We start from the raw sequence: 20408 nt of genomic DNA, 5'->3' as shown, positions 1-20408 counted from the left end.
TGCACACACACAAAATCTGCCCCAGAGGAAGAGGAAGACCTATTGCATGAGCAGGATTCAGCATGTGAAGAATTGGAGACATAAGAGCCAACTCCTAGGGGCCAAGGGGGCTTCAGTCCCCCCAATAAAAGATTTGAAAGGGCTGGGGGCCTGCAAAGTTGATGAGCATTACCATTCAAATGGTGTGTGTGTGTGTGTGTGTGTGTGTGTGTGTGTGTGTGTGTGTTTAGTGTAATGTGATTGATGATGTGGGGAAGGGCTTACCTGGGCCCCTGCAGGTACCCCTGATTTGCACCCCTGTTTGGATACAACACTCTATAAAAGCTGTTACTATATTCTGAATTGTTTGCTTTGGAGATTTCAGTTCATCAGAGGACATTCCAACCAGACCCTGCAAAATATACTCGGAGTCAGGAGTGGATTTCATGCTCTTTATTCAGCTCATAGTGGTGAGGAGGAATGGAAGTTCCCCCACAGTATCTGCTTTATATACATTATTTACACAATGGGCTGCACGTGATTGGCTAATTCCGGGATTCTCCTGTAGGCCAATCAGGTTGCAGATTCAATTCCATCTGGAGCTGGATTGGGTGGCTCCTGCGGACCAATCATACTGCTGCATTGTTCTAGGACCAATCAGACTGCTGCATTTTGGATCCTATTGTTCTAGGACCAATCAGACTCTGCATTTTGGATCCTATTCAACTCAGTACATAACACCCTGGAAGCTAAGAAACTAATTCAGTGGGTGGGACTTAAGGATGCGATCCAGAATCTGTATGCTGTACTCTTCCGACTTGATCTGCTCCTGCTTGCTTTTCTAAACCGGGAAACAGTGTCAAGGTCCGGAGAGCTTACCTTCTGAATCTCCCGCCAAATCATGCATTTTTCTATCCTCAGCACATTTGCTACATCCAGGTTATCTTTACAAAGGGAATTCAGTGCCTCTGTGGTGTCATCCAGCAACGCTTGGATAAAAACCCAAGTGAACTTAACAATGTTGGTTGCTCTTTGAACGATGTTTTCTGCTGAGAAGAGAAAGCCCATGTAAGAATCACCAAGGGCCTTGACGCAACCCAAAATATCTTTTGTACGCCTGAAACTTCACCCCCATTTTCTGCATCAACTGCAGCATCTGAAGTTTTCCCAAGATTGGAGATGGCTTGTTTGGCAGTGCAAATGCTTTGTTTTATTTTTTACTTGAGAAATCTCTACTCTTCCTCATTTCACAGCTGAAAATGAGGACAACTTTCTAACAATTCTATTCCCTCATACCAATGATTACTATCTGAGTCTCATCCCATCTCTGCCTTCTTTCAGATGTCTTCTGAAAACAGTATTGTTTAGACAGGACTTTGCAATATTATGTTTTCTTCCTTTTTAACCAACCAGTATTTACTGATGTTTTGTTTTTATTTAAATTAAAATGCAAAATCAAGCTTAGAACAAAATCATCACAGAAAACAGGTAAGAAATATAAAGGCAAAGGGGGCAGGCAGAGACATCAGTGATACATTCCAGACTTTGGGTATAATGGAAATTATAACAAGTCTATATAAATAAAAACACCACAAACAGAGATATGCCTTGTTTTCCAAGGGGGTCAGCTGCATTTACAGTGAACCTTAGTTTTTGAAGGTCTGCACGCACTGCTATTTTATTGTATTATAAAGAGAAGGGATTTTCCTCAGGGCCACAGGAAAGAGTTAAATTTCCCCTCCACGTTTGCAGGAATCCTGATAATTATCAACACTTATACACATGTGCATGAACAGATGCTCTGTACCGCTGAGCTACAGTCCCCGATGAAAGTTGTCATCAACAGAAAAACACTGGGCAATTTACAAGAACCATCACCATTTGATTAAGATTAATTTGCCAGTGCCATATTGAAGCTCTGACTCCTCCTTTCCCTCCTCAGCAACAGCATGCCAAATATTTCCTAGGTAGATAGGCAGAGGAATTAATCACCTGGCTCATCCAAGTCCTCTTCTGGGGCTGACTTCTCCAGATTTCCTTCCCAGGATTCCATTTTCCCGTTGGCTGAAGCACAGCAGAACAACACATTGGAAATGCATCCCAGAACTGTGAACCCAACTCTACGCCTTCCGTGGTGTGTGACACAGAAATTCCAGTTTTTGCCATTGGAAATTTACTGAGAAAGATGCAAGGGGAAGAGGAATCTAGCTTTCCACATGCAGGAATTTTTTGAAAGTGTGGAAACATAAAAAATGTGACACACACACAGCCCTCCAGTCTGAAGTTGTAAAGCCCAGGTGAGACTGTACCTCATGTTTAGGGTATCTGCCTGTCATTATTATAACACATATTTATTTGTATACTGCTGAATTGCCAAGGTGGCTTCTAAAGCGGTTTACAAGGATCATTTCCACTACCTGCCAATTGGCGCTGCTGCTGCTGCTCCTTCCCTTGGTCCCTGATTTCATCAAGTTCCCTCATCTTTAGAGCTGACTTTGAACTGGTCATCCAGGCTTCATAGGCAAGCTGCAAAAAAGTGAAGCTTGTGATTCAACAGTTCTTTAGGGTGTGAGTGAGGCAAGGGGAGAGTCCATCAAACTACATCATTTCTGCCTGGATTTAACTTTGAGGTAGAAATCTAGGACAGTGACGCAGGTGGCGCTGTGGGTCAAACCACAGAGCCTAGGGCTTGCCGATCAGATGGTTGGCGGTTCGAATCCCCGCGACGGGGTGAGCTCCCTTTGCTCGGTCCCTGCTCCTGCCAACCTAGCAGTTCGAAAGCATGTCAAAGTGCAAGTAGATAAACAGGTACCGCTCCGGCGGGAAGGTAAACGGCATTTCCATGTGCTGCTTTGGTTTGCCAGAAGCGGCTTAGTCATGCTGGCCACATGACCTGGAAGCTGTACGCTGGCTCCCTCGGCCAATAAAGTGAGATGAGTGCCGCAACCCCAGAGTTGGCCACAACTGGACTTAATGGTCAGGGGTCCCTTTACGTTTTTAGAAATCTAGGACAGGAGCACCTGCAGTTGCCACAATGGTCTATGGCACCTTCCCTGCATCCCCTTCAAAGATCCAAAATGCAGCACAGATTCTTTGCTCTTCCTGCTCGGTTCCTGTTTGCCCTGTCCCAGTCTCTCCTATGTTGACCATGCTTTGCTGAGCAGAGCAGAGGTGCAAAGAGTTTCTGTCTGGGACTGAGTACATATAATAAAATACTAGGTGCAACGAAGTCCTAATCTTAATTATGCGTCTTTGCCATAGGGAAGGGATTGCAGATGCAGGACGGCTACAATATTCAACACTTTTTGCATTTATTTCTCCCATCCACCCTTCTCCCTCCCTGTTTTGTGTAACATCCTGACTAATGAAGACTTCTGGGCCACTCAAAAGCTTGCCAATATTTTGTGTTGCACCCAGCTTTGGATTTGAGTGGGGGGGGGTTGTTCTGGATAAGTGGGACTACCTTTGCTTTTTATGAATGAATTTCATCCTCACAGTCCACACTTCCCATTGGCAGGATGATTCCCTTTGCCCTTATTCCCGAAGTTCTGTCTCCCGGACCTCAAACCAGCTCTTTTTGCTCTTCTGGAAGAATTATCACACACCTGAAATGCTGTTTTCTTCTTCAGAGATTCCTTCTCACTCTTTTCAGTGGGCCCCTGTTCCTCTTCTTCCTCGCTATCTGTCTCAAAGAGGTAATAGCTCCCACTTCGAATCACTGAAATTTAATGTAGGAAGCAGACACAGCTGAGAACTTGAAAAGTCTTGTGTAACTCTGTGCACAGAGTTCCACATACTTGCCACCAAAACAAATTCCTTCCAGTAGCACCTTAAAGACCAACTAAGTCAGTTCTTGGTATGAGCTTTCGTGTGCATGCACACTTCTTCAGATACACACGAAAGCTCATACCAAGAACTGACTTAGTTGGTCTTTAAGGTGCTACTGGAAGAAATTTGTTTTGTTTTGACTATGGCAGACCAACATGGCTACCTATCTATACTTGCCACCGTGCATCAATTCACCCCCCTGGTTTCAAACCTACCCACCCCTGGTTTCATACTTATTCCATAAAATTTGTACACTGCTTGGGTGCTTTTAAAAGTTTCAAAGTGGTTTTTCTTTTCGTTGCAGCCACTAAAACATATTAGAACTTCCTCTTCCACCCAGCCAAGAAGATGACAGAAGTCCACACCTCAACCATCTGAGTGTTAATGGGTAACTATTGCACTGCAGAACCACCACTGTGCAGGTCAGAGGACCTTTCAGAATAGTTCTAAGACCTTTCCTAAGACCAGCCCCTTTGGGGCTGAAGAATAATGAGGAAATGTCAATGCATGCCGACATGTTGATTTTAATTTTATTTAATCTGTAGCTGCATGTCAATCTCTGGGATGCAATGGCCTACATATGGAACTGACTGCAACAAGATGTCAGGCTGGCCACTGGTTCTAAAAGGGGAGTAGACCCATTAATAGAAGAAAGGTCTATTGGCCATTTTTAACCAAGAGAGCTAAATGGAATCTTCAGGTTCAAAGGCAGTATATCTTTGAATGTTAGCTACTGGGGAAACCCTGTGGGTTTTGCATACTGCTTAAATAAATAAATAAATAAATAAATCTGCTTCCCAGCTAATCAGCATTTTCTTCTTGATCAAGCCAACGTTGTTCTGATCTAACCCATTAATTCTTTGGATTTTGCAATCCCTGGAGTAGTCAACGAAGCAACGTACAGCCTGGATAGGAAAGTTATGGCCTTGCGAGTGTTGTTGGACTCCACTTCCCATCTTTCCCAGCCAGCATGACCAATGATCAGGGATGAATGGAGTTGTAGTCCAATGACATTCGAAGGCCCACAGGATCTCCAATCCTGGGGTAAAATATTGGTCGAACAGTGATTTTTGAATAGAAAACTCCAGCTGCATGGTGTCACACTAAGGGAGGCATTGTAAACACAAGAGATTTACTTGAAGTGTGAGTGACCCATGGTTGCCACCATGTCTTTTTGCCTTCATTTTCCTTCTTGTTAGCATCATCCTCTGCAAAAGAGCCCAGAAAAAAAAAACTACTCAATAAAATGTTCCCATGGACAGGCAGTTAAAGCATGCCCTGCAGCCCCACACATGATTCATGAAGAGAAGGCAACATAAGAGGTCTGCCTCCAGCGTTTCTGAAAAGAGATCAAACTCAAGAATGGAAATCCTCCTTTCTGTATAGTTTCTAAGCCACTTGATTACAAAGACAGACTTCAAAGTGTGTGGGCAACTGCAGAAGGCAGAAGGGGCTCCATAAAATTTCCTTCATTGACCTCCTTCCATAGCTCATTGCCTCTTCCTAAGGCTAGCCAACAAACAACACATTATGCAAACTTTTATTGCTTCCGGACTGCCACTGTTTTGGGGTGTAGCTCAATCCTACATGCCATCAAATTTAGGTCGTGCAATTAAAGTGGAATTGGAGATCTTGCACCATGACCTGAAACCTGCCCCTCCCCCCCCCAATGGACTTTCTGCAATGAGGAAAGTGATGAAGAAATGCACTGGAAACCATTAAGCAGCCATTTATCATTTTCTAATAAGTTACATTGCAAGATACAGTGGTGCCCCGCAAGACGAATGCCTCGCAAGACGGAAAACTCGCTAGACGAAAGAATTTTCTGTTTTGGAGGTGCTTCGCAAAACGAATTTCCTATGGGCTTGCTTCGCAAGACGAAAATGTCTTGCGAGTTCCTGCGGGTTTTTTCCCCTCCCCCCGCTTTTTCTAAGCCGCTAAGCCTCTTATCCGATAAGCCGATAAGCCGCTAAAAGCCGCTAAACCGCTAATAGCGCTAATCCGCTAAGCCGTCAATGGGCTTGCTTCGCAAGACGAAAAGACCGCTAGACGAAGAGACTTGCGGAACGGATTCTTTTCGTCTTGCGAGGCACCACTGTACATGCCATTTAAAAACAAAACAAATGTTTTCCACCTGAATCCTCTGCTTTTTCAGACTCCTGCACAGCTTCTGGCACCCATTTCTCCAAGGTGGTGAGATTTCTCTTTGGTTTGATCAGCTCCAGCCTATAGATTCCCCACAGAAAAACAAACACTGCCTTTGCTTTTGGTCCTCTGCAAGTCATTCACAGAGCTTGCTTCCGAACACAGCAGCAAGCAGACATTCTCATATGCTACACCCTGAATGGGCTTACTATGTACTACAATCAAGACTTGCCTATTACTTGGGGGCGTGGCATTTATTAGAGAAGAGATCACCAGCTCCCATCCTGCACCTTTAAGTGCCCTTCATCTCTTTCACAGAGATAATGGTGGAGGGGGATTTTTTAAAAAAACCAACAACTCTTGTGACCAGCATTATGACCCACAGAGACCAGAAGCAGGGCCCATATATCCATATATATATCCATATATCCAGAACGGCCTCGGTCCAGTATACCTGAAGGAGCGTCTCCACCCCCATCGTTCTGCCCGGACGCTGAGGTCCAGCGCCGAGGGCCTTCTGGCAGTTCCCTCTCTGCGAGAAGCAAAGCTACAGGGAACCAGGCAGAGGGCCTTCTCGGTAGTGGCGCCCGCCCTGTGGAACGCCCATCCAGCAGATGTCAAAGCGATAAACAACTACCTGACATTCAGAAGATATCTTAAGGCAGCCCTGTTCAGGGAAGTTTTTAACGTGTGATATTTTACTGTATCTTTGGTTTCTATGGAAGCCGCCCAGAGTGGCTGGGGAGGCCCAGCCAGATGGGCGGGGTATAAATAATATATTATTATTATTATTATTATTATTATTATTATTATTATTATTATCACTGATAAATGTGTACCTTCCCAGAGATGCCCCGAGCAGCTAAGTTCATACTACACACAGACCACACTGCAAGTCAATTTCATTCAATTTCAATATCTGTCCAAGATGCTGTCCTTTTTAAGTACTATTATTCAACCATCTCTCTGTTTCACTAGCTCATTTTAATACTCGGACTGTATTTTAGAGGTTCAGAAAAGAAACAGAAATATGTTGAAGTTGCCTTCCCAACCACTTCTGAGGCAATTGTTATACAATTCTGTCAATAAATGTTGAGGTTGCAAGACTTACTGCTTCTTCATGGTTTGCATTGATTTTCTCTCTTCTTCCACCCTGAGTTCCACCACCTTTTTAAGCTTTACTTCAAACAGCTCGGCTCCTCTGCATGTATGAGACAATTTCGAAACCATCTTATCTACCTTATAGGTCACATTTGGATGCAAACTGGTAAGAAAAGCCAACTTCATGTTTCTTATTTCTGAAGGAAGAAATCTAATCTTACTTTCCTAGCATGGGAGCTATTCTTCAGTGGTAGGAACCCATACTGCTCCAGAAACCCATGTAAGAAAGGAATCATGTGGTTTTGACAACCAATATGGTTGAGAGAGATGCAACCCCATCAGTTGCCTAACATGTCTGATTGCTTCCTACCAAAGTCATGTTGTTTAAGCAGCATAGGATCTAGGCACAAGGAGGCCACAAATCACACTACTCCAGTAACTTATAAGAAAGGCTTACATCTCACAGCAAAGGAGCAATCTAGGTCAACTGACTCTTCAACAGCCCAGTTCCACCCAGATGGCTTATTCATCCTACCAACTTGGTTGTGCGAATTGGTCTTCAGTCTGTAGCATTGATTCCATCTCCTGTTTCAATAACAATCTGCAATCTTGTTCGGACTTCATACATCTTTGCCACATACCTGAAGGCCAAGGTCTTGGCAGCCTTAAGATCTGCAACAACATAGAGGTAGTAGTAGCTAGTAAAAATTCTACGCTGGATTAGCAGGAAAGTGAAACATATCGCATCCCAGGTTATTCCTGCTTCCTTCTCAGGCAGTTCGCATATTTCATCCTCAGGTGGGTCTAGATAAGAGGAAAACACACAACATATTCTCCAGGTGGCCAGGATGTGAGTGGTTCATGCAGTTTCCTTATTGTTCTAATTATGCTATTCAATGTGGAGGCCAGGGACAACCCTTTGATTTTGTAGGGATGACAAAACATGGTCAATAACTGCTGGGAAAGAAGCAAATTCTAGCTTCAATTTCAGATCTTTGTGTCATTGTCCGTAGTTGAAGTTCACTGATGATCATCAATGGGGAATTTGGCATACAAGCAATGTGGAGCACAGGTCAGGTTGTCTATTTATGCAAGTATCTAATCTGCATTTAAACACACACACACAGACACACACACACACACAAAATGAAATGCAGCTATGCATTGAAATCTGCACTTCTCTGAATTTTGCAGTGCAGTTCTCTAAGCAAATGATGTGTATAAAAGTACATATATCAGGGAAAGTGTACATAAAAATAAATATATTAATAAAAACAGTCCATTATATTAGAGATAATTGCTTGCAAAAATATGTATATTAGGTAAAAATGCATGCAAAAATCTAAACATTAGCTCACACTTTCATTATAGCCGGGTGTTCAACATGATAGAAAAAGTAAGAGAAATCAGGCAAGAGATGAGGGACATAATATATAACTGTCTTAATGGGAGAAGTTGTGGAAGAGTAATCTAACAAGTACAGCTTGTTACACTTTAAGAGAAAACTATATGAAGATGATTTATACAGTAGATGGTATTTAACACCAAATAAGTTAGCCAAAATATACAAAACTAAGTCAGGTCTGTGTTGGAAGTGCAAAATGACAGAAGGAACATTTTTCCATATGTGGTGGACTTTCAAAAAAGCTAAGGACTATTGGGAAATGATATATGATGAGATTTAAAAGATGTTCAAGTTGATAATTCCCAAGAAACCCAAAGCTTTTATTTTTAGGAATTATATTTAATGATGTACCAAAAGAGTTGGTTAATTTATTTATGTACAGAGGTACCTCGGTTTACGAACTTAATCTGTTCCAGAAGTCCGTTCTTAAACCGAAACCATTCGTAAACTGAGCCGCGGTTTCCCTAATGACACCTCCCACCGCCGGTGCCCTTCCACCATTGGGATTTCGTTCTTAGACCGAGGTAAAGTTTGCAAACTGGGACACTACTTCCGGTTTTGCGGAGTTTGTAAACCGAATAGTTCATAAACAGGACTGTTCTTAAACCAAGGTACCACTGTATATAATGACAGCAGCACTGATACTTTATGCCTAAAGATGGAAAGAAGAAGTGGTTCCAACAAAGGAAGAATGGCTTTTAAAAATGATGGAGTATGTAGAACTGGCAAGATTAATAGCAAAGATTAGAGACCAAAATGACGAAAAATTCATTGAGGGCCAGAGATGCTTTATTGAGTATTTGAAGAGCTACTACAGCAAGATGAAAACATGAGGACTTGAAATATTGAGCAACAGCATTAGTGATTAAGATAAATAGGTTTAAATGGATGTATTGAATAATATATGTGAAATATGCAGCATTCAAGGATAAATATGGAAACCGTGAAAGGGGAGGACAGAAAGTCAATGGATAAAGTAATTTATGGTCTATATTAAAATCTGTAAAGTGTGTGTGTGTGTGTGTGTGAGAGAGAGAGAGAGAGAGAGAGAGAAATAAGATTTTTTTTACGAAAAAGAAAAGGTAGAAGAAAACTGTTTCTCATCCGAAGTGTTTGATTTAAGTTGAAATGCCAGAGGATCTCTCTTTCCGCATCCTACTTACCTACGTCATATCCCGGTATTGTGCAGAACATACCAAAGGTCTGAATTAGCCAACAATGGTTTGTTTGTAATTTACTAAGATATGCACATGCTCCAATCTGTGGGCAAAGAGGAGGGAAAAAAGATGACAGTTCAGGGGGAATCTAATGCATTCCTCTAAGCCCCAGACTGGCCCTTTCAAACCAATACTGTGAGATGATGTTGATGATTTATTTCTTGTAACCCTCCAATCTGGCTGGGTTGTCCCAGCCACTCTGGGCAACTTCCAACAAAGTATAAAAGAACACACCAAAGCATCAAACAATAAAAGATAGTATGAGCAACATCTCAGGTTAATCAGGAGTCATCCTTGTGCATTATTTCCTCATCTAAATAAACATGCAATTGCACTTGTACCTATCCCTGAGGTGGCTTACTGGAGCAACCGAGATCACATTCCATTATGGGACAATGACTACAGGTAAGGTGATAATTCTGCTCAACCTCTGCTAGCTTGACAAATACATACGGCAAGGAGGTTCTTTGCGGCTATAACCAAAGCTGTGTACGCGATCAGATAGTCCCACAGTCTGAGTATGTCTTTGACTGGCTTCAGCTGGAGGCTTTGCCCAAAACGCATGAAGTAGAAACAGGCCAGGAGGTAGCCCACACAGAAGATGTTGATCCTTGTTGTCCCGGTCATAAAAATCAGGCAAAGGACAAACCAAAAGTGGTATCTGAACAAAATCACTTTCACCAAATCCAGATAAGACCTGAAGGAAACAAGAGATGAACAAATCACAAATGGCATTGCTGTGACACGGGGGCATTTCCAGGTGCCCAATTGGTTGGCGCTCAATGGAGCTGATAGGGTAGAAGGTAGGGAGGCTACCACTAGGGGGAGCCAGAGCTAATGGTAGGTGAAGCCAGAACCAATAGTAGGTGGAGCCAACTAACTCTTCTTGTTTTGCCCCCATCCTGCTCCCTACTGAATTTTGCAAGGGCGACACTCAGGAAGCTGACAGCCAGTGCCACCTTCTGGACTGGTTGTAAGTAATTAGGAGCTTGGAGAGCAGAGATCCACTTGTCCTAATGGACCAGCCTGCACATCCAGATGGTCATTATTTCAGAGCGGATCGATGATCCAGTATAAATCCACACCAACACACTATTATTGCATCAGTGATATGTTGCATAATATGCCTAGGGGAAAGCTACCAGTCTGGAGGGGGCTATGTTATCATGAGCAAGCATTTCTGTTACGTGGCTCTCATATCTTCACACAAGTGTCACTTGGACTTCTCCTAATGGACAAGTTGGTAATGGCGCCCACCCTGTGGAACACCCTCCCTTCAGATGTGAATGAAATAAGCAGCTATCTTATCTTTAAAAGTCATCTGAAGGCAGCCCTGTTCAGGGATGTTTTTAATATTTAATGCTGTACTGTTTTTAACACAGAGTGGCTGGGGAAACTCAACCAGATGGGCGGGGTATAAATAATAAATTATTATTATTATTTTCTTTATGGAGCAATCTCTCTCTCTCTCACACACACACACACACAGAGAGAGAGAGAGAAAGAAAGAAAGAGAGAGAGAGAGAGCACACAAACTCCTAGGCCCCAAATACAGTTTCTTGCCTGCAGTGGATAAAGTTTGGTACCAGACTGTACTCGCTTAGCCCAGCTGGGTCGAGGCTGTGGCTGATCTCTACATTGTCTCCCGCCTGCATCCTCACAACCAGCTTATTCTCATCTTCAAACACCTGCCACTGGAGAGAGGCAGCGAGCAGAAGCAGGAAGTCATCTGCAAGGGGGGAGAAAGGAGGCGAGGAAAGAGATTTGATTTATTTGGAATATTTTCTCCCTGCTTTTTAATTGTAAGCATTAAAAAAAAAAAAAAAAGTTTAAAAGAAGGTTTGTTCTTGGCTTATTTTTGGCTTACTGCTCATGGTTTGTTTGAAACAAACCATCGCGCAGGTTTGGACGACAGAGCAAACGGTAGCAGTAGCAGCGGCAGGATTAAACAAATTTATGGACCGCTTCATAGGCTTTGTACAGTAAGCTGGTTTCTCCGCACAAACACCCATCTCTGTCCTACATCTCGGCAAGCAAAGGACATTATCATAGTTCAAGGACAAGCAGGCAAAAACACCCAAAAGGTCTGGAAAGAGGAAGTGTGGCTGAGGTGGGAGTGTGGTGTGGAGAGAGTCCCAAGGGCCACACAGAGAACTTTGGAGGGCCACATTTGACAACATGAACCAATGGGCCAGCTCAGTATATAGGGTAAAGGGACCCCTGACCATTAGGTCCAGTCATGGCCGACTCTAGGGTTGCGGCGCTCATTTCACTTTATTGGCTGAGGGAGCCGGCGTACAGCTTCTGGGTCATGTGGCCAGCATGACTAAGCTGCTTCTGGCGAACCAGAGCAGCGCATGGAAACGGTGTTTACCTTCCCACCGGAGTGGTACCTATTTATCTATTTGCACTTTGATGTGCTTTCGAACTGCTAGGTTGGCAGGAGCTGGGACCAAACAATGGGAGCTTACCCCGTCGCGGGGATTCGAACCACCGACCTTCTGATCAGCAAGTCCTAGGCTCTGTGGTTTAACCCAAAACGCCACCCGTGTCCCAGTTTGCTATTAACCCACCTGGCTTTTCAAGTTTTCCCATGTTACCTGACAAACTACATCATGCCACAATTTAGATGTTTCCTCCTCTGGAAGAAACAGCTATTAACGCCTGTTAAACAGGTGTCCCATGACTTTACAGATTATACTTACAAAGGAGAAAACTAGCATCCGGCCTCTTGGCAAAATCGGGCAGATACAGCCACTTAATCAGATTTGAATGGAGCAGCCAGTGAGAGGTTCTCCACGGATAATCTGCCAGTAAAGAGATTATCTGCTTTACACAAAGCATCTTAAACTAATTTCCGAGCTTAGTGTCTGGGCACATTTGATTCACAGGGAACTGCCAAGAGGCAAAACTTTGGCTATCCAGCAGACGGCAGAGTCGCCCTTTTGCTCATCCTAAATTAGACGACACGCCCCCCTCCGAATGTACTTGCCCTGCTACCTGCTAGAACACACCGTTCTGCATGTACCTTGGCATAAAGCGGGTGGGAGACCAATGCAGAGGAGATACTGGAAGGCTGCGATGCTGGCAAGGAAGCAGCAGTATTTGGGCCAGGCTTCAGCCATGGCTTTCCTCCGCCGGTGGCTCAACAGGTAAATCAGCCAGCTGGCATGGATGAGGGCATAGAAGTCCATACGCTGCCTAATCACATTGATGGCAACCACAAAGCAGATCTGAAAGAGCAGAAGGGGGGGGGGCGTGCTCAGGTGTTTTTCATGTGCTTCCTGTGCTCAGAAAGGAAACTAATTGGCAAGCTGAAATCCCATACTCTCCAACATTTCTTCAATAAAAATATTTATTTATTTATTTATTTATTTATTTATTTATTTATTTATGTCTGTTTATTCTTCACAAAAGAATACCTGTTTTACAATTACAAATCAACAGAGGCAAACCCTGTGTACATTGAAATAATGAAGACAATAAAATACACCCATGTGACTTTACCACAACTTGACTTCTTATGAATTAACGTATATTTTACATTGTGACATTATCCTGTTTGTTATCTATCCATTGTTAGTCTTACTTTTAATTGGTTCATTTTTACATATTTAATCTATGCATATCAACATATTTATCTATTCCATTATTATTATTATTATTATTATTATTATTATTATTATTACCCTGACCATATGTTTGGGTTTCCCTAGCCCTCTGAGCAGATTCGAATATATATAAACAGTTACTTATCTCCTTGGTTTGGAAGTTCTACAACTTTCACATTTCTCCAATGAAAACCGGGAAAATCTACCATATTTTCCAACATTTCTCCAATGAAAATAGGTACGTCCTAAAGGAAAACGGGACATTCTGGCATCAAATCAGAAACCAGCACGGCTTCTGTAAACCTAGGACTGTCCCTGGAAAACAGGGACACAAGGAAGGTCTGAAATTCAGGGGCGTCGTTTATAACTGTGCTGGTAACAATAGTGTAAAGGTAAGGGTAAAGGGACTCCTGACCATTAGGTCCAGTCACGGACTACTCTGGGGTTGCGGTGCTCATCTCGCTTTACTAGCTGAGGGAGCCGGTGTACAGCTTCCGGGTCGTGTGGCCAGCGTGACTAAGCCTCTTCTGGTGAACCAGAGCAGCGCACGGAAACGCAATTTATCTTCCCGCTGGAGTGGTACCTATTTATCTACTTGCACTTTGACGTGCTTTCGAACTGCTAGCTTGGCAGGAGCAGGGACCGAGCAACAGGGGCTCACCCCATCGCGGGGATTCAAACCGCTGACCTTCTGATCAGCAAACCCTAGGCTCTGTGGTTTAACCCACAGCACCACCCGCGTCCCAACAATAGTGTAGTCTGGTATAATTTCTGCGGAAGAAAATGCGCCTGGGGGAGGGAGTAATTGCATCCTAAGGTCTGGGTTAGTGTTTTAATCTCTAACCAACCAGGATGGCTATGAAAGACGTCTGATGTAAAACACTGTATGTCTCCAAATGTCTGTTGCTGGGAATCACTAGTGTGGAGAGAGCGATGTTGCACTCAGGTTCTGACTGCAAGCTTGCCATAGGCAACTGGTTGGCCACTGTGAGAACAGGATACTGGGACAGATGAGCCTTGGGCCTCATTCAGGAAGGCTCTTGTTTCATTCTTAATGAAAAGTGAGGGTGGCAAAGAAGGGGGTCGGCACAACAAAATGGCGCAGGAATCTAAACGGCATGTGTGTATCTTGACTTCTGCTGCTTATGTACAATAAGCTGACTTGGGGGGGGGCTAATGAGGCCTAGGAGCTTGCACAGTAGTAATCAGCTCATCCCAGCCAGGCCACACCTCTGGTGAATTTTCAGGGGTCATCGATCTTTCTCTTAAAGCACTACCTGGCAGATGTTTAGTTGTGGTGCCCTTCCTTTCTGCAAAGCCCGGAAGTGCTGCTGCTTGGAGCTGCTTAAGGAAGGGAAGCAACCAACTTTTCACAGCTGCTTTTAATGTGTTGCTATTTCTTCTTAAAAAAAGAAAAGTTTAAAAGTTGAGGAAGTTCTCAAGTAGATTTATTTTTACAATACGATACGATAATCTTTATTGCCATTGTCCCATACAGAGCAACAAAATTGAAAAAAAATCTACATCACATTCAAAAACCAACAAGCCTGCTATCCCACCTATCCTAGCCTGGTTACCCCCCTAAAAACTCTGATACCTCATAATTAAACACAATATACTCCCACAGAGACTACCTTACACTGCGTTTAAAACCAAAATCGCACTTGGATAGAAACTGTTTCTCAGGCAGCTAGTCCTAGTCTTTATAACCCCTGTACCTTCTTCCAGAAGGCAGAAGCTGAAAGAGATCATTTCCGGGGTGTGCACTATCCTGCACTATCTCTGCAGCTTTCTTATGACACCTGGAAGCATAGATTTGATCCAAGGTGGGAAGAGATTGTGTAAGGGGGGGAGGGGAGGGAGGGAGGGAGGGAGGGAGGGAGGAAGGAAGGAAGGAAGGGGAGGCATATTTTCCAAACCAATAACGGCTGAAAAATTCTCAGGCAAGGAGGGAGGATTCCATATCAGTACCAACCACATCAAGAACCACACTTTTGGATCACATGAGTTGACAGTGCTAAATAGTTTGACCCAGGTTTGTTTCTGCTGAACCTGTAGTGGAAGGGTGACTTCAAATTTATTTTAAAATCACAAATCACATTTTTCCAAAAGGAAGGTGGGAGCAGGCTGAAAGCAACAGCTTCAGAGGAACATCACCTCACTTCTCAAGAATAGTCGAGTGCTTTCTTTCCTTGACTGCAATTATGAAAAATACTCTTTAAAGCAGTAAATGACATTTTTGTGTGTGAAAGAAATATAAAAACGAGTGAGCCAATGGCATCTGTACCACCGGGGGGGGGGGGGGGAGGCTTACACAGAAGCACCTGGTCTGTGGGCCAGTTCACACTGCTAAATGTCTCTGTGCAGATGTGTATTAAGTAAAAGTGCCTCTGTGGTGATAGCCATGGCTGCCAGTTCACCATCTGCACTGTCCAGTTCTCACAGGACTTCCTTCATTTGCATGTGGGCGACACAAATTGCTTTCTCTCCCCGTTCATGAAACTGGGTACATATCAAGCAATGTGAGGAAAAGCTTTGCCTTAGCTTCCTGCTTGGCTCTCAGATGTCGCACTGAAACGTGTCCCTCTCTAAACCAAACCTCTTTTGACCTCCAGCCTCCCTACCCAGCTCCTCACTTGGTAATCATTTTTTACCTCTAGTCCAAACTTGTAGAAACTGTAATTGGCAAAGTATTTGATGCAACTCAGGAGCCCATCATCCAGATTCTCCCGGGCCACGTCATAAAAAACGCTCCCCGTGGGAGGCGGCATCAGCTGGCTCTGAATTCGGTAAAAAAGCTGGTGGCGATGCACTGTGGCCTCTAGAGCCATAAGAACCAGGATGGTGAGGTGATTCTACAAAATGAAAGAAAGAAGAACGCTTCACAAGAATACCCAGGAAACAACAGGAACAATGCCTGCCCCACCCACAGCTAGATTATTCCTTATACCACACTGAATGTGAGTTGGTTGGTGGCTGACACAAACCAAGGGTCTGGACAAATATCCACTCTACCCAGTAGCAGGGCCAGCCTTCGTATGTATGACTCGCACATAATCAAGTGTTTTTGAAATGACTGTAATATCTAAGTGTTTACTTACCCTAACACAAGTGTTTAAACAAGATTCATACCTTTAGACATGGAAGAACATTGTCATTGCACTTCAATAGCCCGCCAAACCAATGCGCTGGGTCAACAGGGGCCTTGTACAACAATGACTTTTCCAGTAATTCATTCATGTTGGTGTAGTGATAATAAGTCATATTTGAATGAAGCCCCTGAGGAGACAAGCATTTCTAAGTGTAGGGTTGTCATATTTCAAAGAGTAAAAACCAGGACACCCCGAAAGATGCTGAACTTTTTAGGAAGACCCCAAGATTGTTGAACTTTCTTTTAGAAACCCACCAGCACAAACCCCCATTTTGCCAATTTGCCACCATTTTTAGACCCGAAAACCAGGACATATCAGGAACCCCAAAAGTTGATGGGGTTTTTTTCACCAAAACGCCCCCAAAATGTGATTTATTTTTTTTTATTGACTTGCCTAAGATCCAGGACAAAGCTCCACCTTTCAGAAATTCCCCCCAGACACCAATTCCACCTTTGAAATCCCAGTAATGTCTAGGAAAATCTGGCTGTATGGCAGCCCTATCTAAGTGACATCAGCTGATGGGCAGGTGAGTGGGGAATGGCCTTGCGAGCCAAAATGGACCTTCAGGCAGGCCAAGTTTGGAGGTGAGTTGGAGATTCCCCAGCCCTGCTCTAAGGAAATCACAAGCAAGCACAGAAAATTCTTCAGAAGTTTGGGTCCTTGGTATGTAGCAAGCAGACCTGTGTGCAGTTTGAAGAATATGTCAGAGGCTTGACAAATTTCAGCTGGTATGCCATTTTACAGAAGACTATCACGCAGGACCAAAACGTACAGATCCTGGAGGCGTGTGGGCAGAGCTTGGAATATGGAAGGGCAAATGCCCAGAGGATGAAGAAAGGGTAGTTCATCAAAGACACCTGTGAACCAACGTAAAAAGTAAAACGTTGGTTTTACCAACAGAACCAACAACGACTGAAGTCACTTTGCAACAAACATTTTAATACATAAACAAAAAATTCCTTCCAGTAGCACCTTAAAGACCAACTAAGTTAGTTCTAGGTATGAGCTTTCGTGTGCATGCACACTTCTTCAGATACACTGAAACAGAAGTTACCAGACCCTTCTATATAGTGAGAAGGTGGGGAGGGGTATTGCTCAGAAGGGTGGTGGGAATGGGTGATTGGCAGATAGCTGTGATGAGCCTGTTGACAACTCTTAACGACTGCAATAGGTCTTACAGGAAAAAGCAAGGGGTGAGAAGGTGAAAAATGGCTTTGTCATGTATAATGAGATAAGAATCCAATGTCTTTGTTCAGACCAGGTCTCTCCATGGTTTTAAGTTTGGTAATAAGTTGCAATTCAGCAGCTTCTCTTTCCAGTCTATTTCTGAATACATTGCAGTTATGGAAAAAGTGGGTGCTAACATTTTGTCTGAACAAGGATCAGTAAGGTCATGTATGGACAGGGACATCAAATTCAGATTCCAAAGTAGGCTCAGATGATTTGATCTGGGTGGATCATGACCCAGATCAGATTGTGGGTCTACTTCACAATCCACAGCCATGCACATGCGTTTCAGAGCTGCCTCTGAGCGCTTGCACCAACTCGCAAGTACTTTTAAAAAGATCTGTGTGTTTTCACAGAGATTTCAAAGAATCTGCATGGAAAGGAGTTGGGGCAGACTTAGTCCCATTCCCATGAAGAACTGGGATGGACCAAACTTTGATGGGCCTGTCCATTCCTTGGTACATCAAATTAGGAAGCCCTGTGTCATATGGCACAGCCTCGAAGCTGCCTTCCCAAAACAGGCATCACTGCAAATCACCTGGATGGCATTGGGACAGGGCAGTTTGGTGGCAAGGCCAGGACTGCGTGGACCCACTGGCAGGAAACAAAGACCCTTGGCACCAGTACTGCTACCGGCTCCATGGCTTCAGGACCACTAGCTCTGCAAAGTCAGCACCTGAATAGTCAAGCATCACTCTCTTGCTTGTTAAAGGTTTCTCCAGCAGAGGAGCTAAAAACCTGATCTGTCTGCAGCTTAATTAAATTTCAGTTGGCTCCAGACCTTTGCTGGAGCAATATCCTAGCCTGCTGCTCTTGGGTCCAAGCTCAGGAGCTTGTTCCAACTCCATTCAGAGCTGTCCATGGTCCAGACCTACTTGCCTGGATTGTCACTCTGCTTTCTGGGTCTCCCTACAGGCTTTGAGGCAAGAATGATAGTTATTAGCTGACCTCGTGTACAGTGATCCAGATAATCCAAGTGGACAGAATCTTCAGGATGTGGAGCTCTAGAAATCGCCAAGCAAACGCCTGCATTGCTCGAATCGTTGCCAGGAGCTTCAGGAGATGAGGCACCACACTGTCAACCACTTCTGTCCATTTGTTCATCTTTTCCACTAAGGAAATTGGGGGGGGGGGTAACTTTAGATGGAGATAAACAATAGACGGAGAAGCAAAGTGTGATTTGCAAAGAGGAGGGCTGAAGGAAGAGCATGGCAATCTGCTGCTATGGCTTCCCATAATGAGTTTAATCTGGTGAAGGTGATGCTCTCAGTTCCGCTTTAACAATACAAGGACTGGCGGAGGAGCAACCTGGAACGCATCTATGCTTGCAAGAAGCAGGCTGTATTTACTAGCATAAACCAAAATGGCGGGCTTGTTTCCATGCTTAGTTATACTTTCAGCACAGGAGCTAGCTGTTCATCATTACCCAGTTTCGCCTGGTGGCACTTCCCCATGTTTTCACCTACTGCTGAGTTCTCAGGCTTCTCCAGTCCCTCTTCAATGTCATCTTGTAGCTGTTCAGCAGCCAGCCTGTGGAAAACATAGGAAAACAGCAAAAAGCTATCGTTATTGCATGGCCAGCGTGGCTTTGCTTATGTTATTGAGTAGGCCTAGATTTTAGCAACACACTGGTCTGGTTCACCCAACACGATGAGCCAAAATATGTCTGGCAAACTACGTATGGCCTGGTCATAATTTACGCAAGCTTGATGTATGGCTATACCTGAGGATACCAGCCTAACTATAGTTGCTCCAGTCCAGCTCCAGTTAGGCATGAAGAATGAGATAATGCATTGCTGATTTTGCAAAAAATGGGGGTGTGCACATGAATATGCCTTACAACGTGTACCCCTTCAGTGCAGATAGACTAAAATCCTCTTAGTAAGGCTGCAATCCTAACACCACCTATGCATGGGGCTTTGTGGAGTGGTGGTGACACTGTTGCATTCACAGTCCAGTCGTGCTGGCAACCAAGGGGGGCAGGACAATTGGGTTCAGTTCTGGTGCCAGCTCCAGGATGCCATAGAAATCGGGTCCAGATTGGGCCTGCTGCTGCGAGGCTAGATTGGAATCCAGCAGATCCTATTCCAGCTCAGTCCAGCCCACCTACAAATTCAATAGGCGGATGGAGGAAGGGATAAGTTACCACAGTAGGAGACCCACTTAGTCAGGAGAGTTGAGTGGAGGGGTGCCTCTGCTCAGTCTAAACCCCTGACAGCCTAGTGCAAGGAGGCCTGTGTTTATCTGTGCAAATGTTGTTCCAGTATATGCTCTCAATTCACATTCCAACTCCTTTATGAGATTCAGGCAACATGTCATGATCTTCTCTGCATCAAAAGACTTAGAAGGTCATGATATATAATGAGTTGAAGAAAATGTTCCAATTAACATTTGTAAAAAAACCTGAAGCTTTTTTGCTAGGGATTGTAGGAAAAGACCTGCCAAGGAAATTGAAAAACATCTTCATGTATGCGACAATGGCGGCAAGAGTCTTAAGAGCACAAGGATGGAAGAATGAAGAAATCCCAACTAAAGAACTGTGGCAAGAGAAATTGATGGACTATGCAGAATTGGTGAAATTGACACACAAAATACGTGATAAGGACAACTGTGATTTTAAAGAAGAATGGGAACTCTTTACAAAGTATTTAAAGAAACAACAAAATGAACTGGACTCCTTGGCATGTTTTGAATAAACATACACAATTTTTTAATTGGTAATATATAGATAGATAAATTAAGG

General features: G+C 43.8%; 1 protein-coding gene across 1 annotated transcript in view; it reads right to left on the bottom strand.

The window, feature by feature from the left end:
- LOC309344776 (piezo-type mechanosensitive ion channel component 2-like) overlaps window positions 1-20408 on the bottom strand; it is a 58892-nt gene that overhangs the window by 21060 nt on the left and 17424 nt on the right. Inside the window, exons 17-34 of the mRNA XM_081867426.1 lie at window positions 19092-19195; window positions 18614-18777; window positions 17119-17295; window positions 16419-16565; window positions 15941-16141; window positions 12704-12908; window positions 12381-12482; window positions 11239-11404; window positions 10129-10372; window positions 9622-9718; window positions 7695-7857; window positions 7064-7153; window positions 5942-6033; window positions 4944-5015; window positions 3585-3697; window positions 2397-2505; window positions 1972-2043; window positions 859-1028 (exon numbers count right to left, since the gene is read on the bottom strand). Of these exons, the coding sequence (XP_081723552.1) occupies window positions 859-1028; window positions 1972-2043; window positions 2397-2505; window positions 3585-3697; window positions 4944-5015; window positions 5942-6033; window positions 7064-7153; window positions 7695-7857; window positions 9622-9718; window positions 10129-10372; window positions 11239-11404; window positions 12381-12482; window positions 12704-12908; window positions 15941-16141; window positions 16419-16565; window positions 17119-17295; window positions 18614-18777; window positions 19092-19195 (2488 nt within the window). The remainder of the gene's footprint in view (window positions 1-858; window positions 1029-1971; window positions 2044-2396; window positions 2506-3584; window positions 3698-4943; window positions 5016-5941; window positions 6034-7063; window positions 7154-7694; window positions 7858-9621; window positions 9719-10128; window positions 10373-11238; window positions 11405-12380; window positions 12483-12703; window positions 12909-15940; window positions 16142-16418; window positions 16566-17118; window positions 17296-18613; window positions 18778-19091; window positions 19196-20408) is intronic.

This window comes from Podarcis erhardii (assembly GCF_964252035.2).
Source record: "Podarcis erhardii genome assembly, chromosome: 6".
Classification (NCBI taxonomy): domain Eukaryota; kingdom Metazoa; phylum Chordata; class Lepidosauria; order Squamata; family Lacertidae; genus Podarcis; species Podarcis erhardii.
The sequence above is the reverse complement of the archived record's forward strand: the minus strand, read 5'-3'. Positions and strand labels throughout refer to the sequence as shown.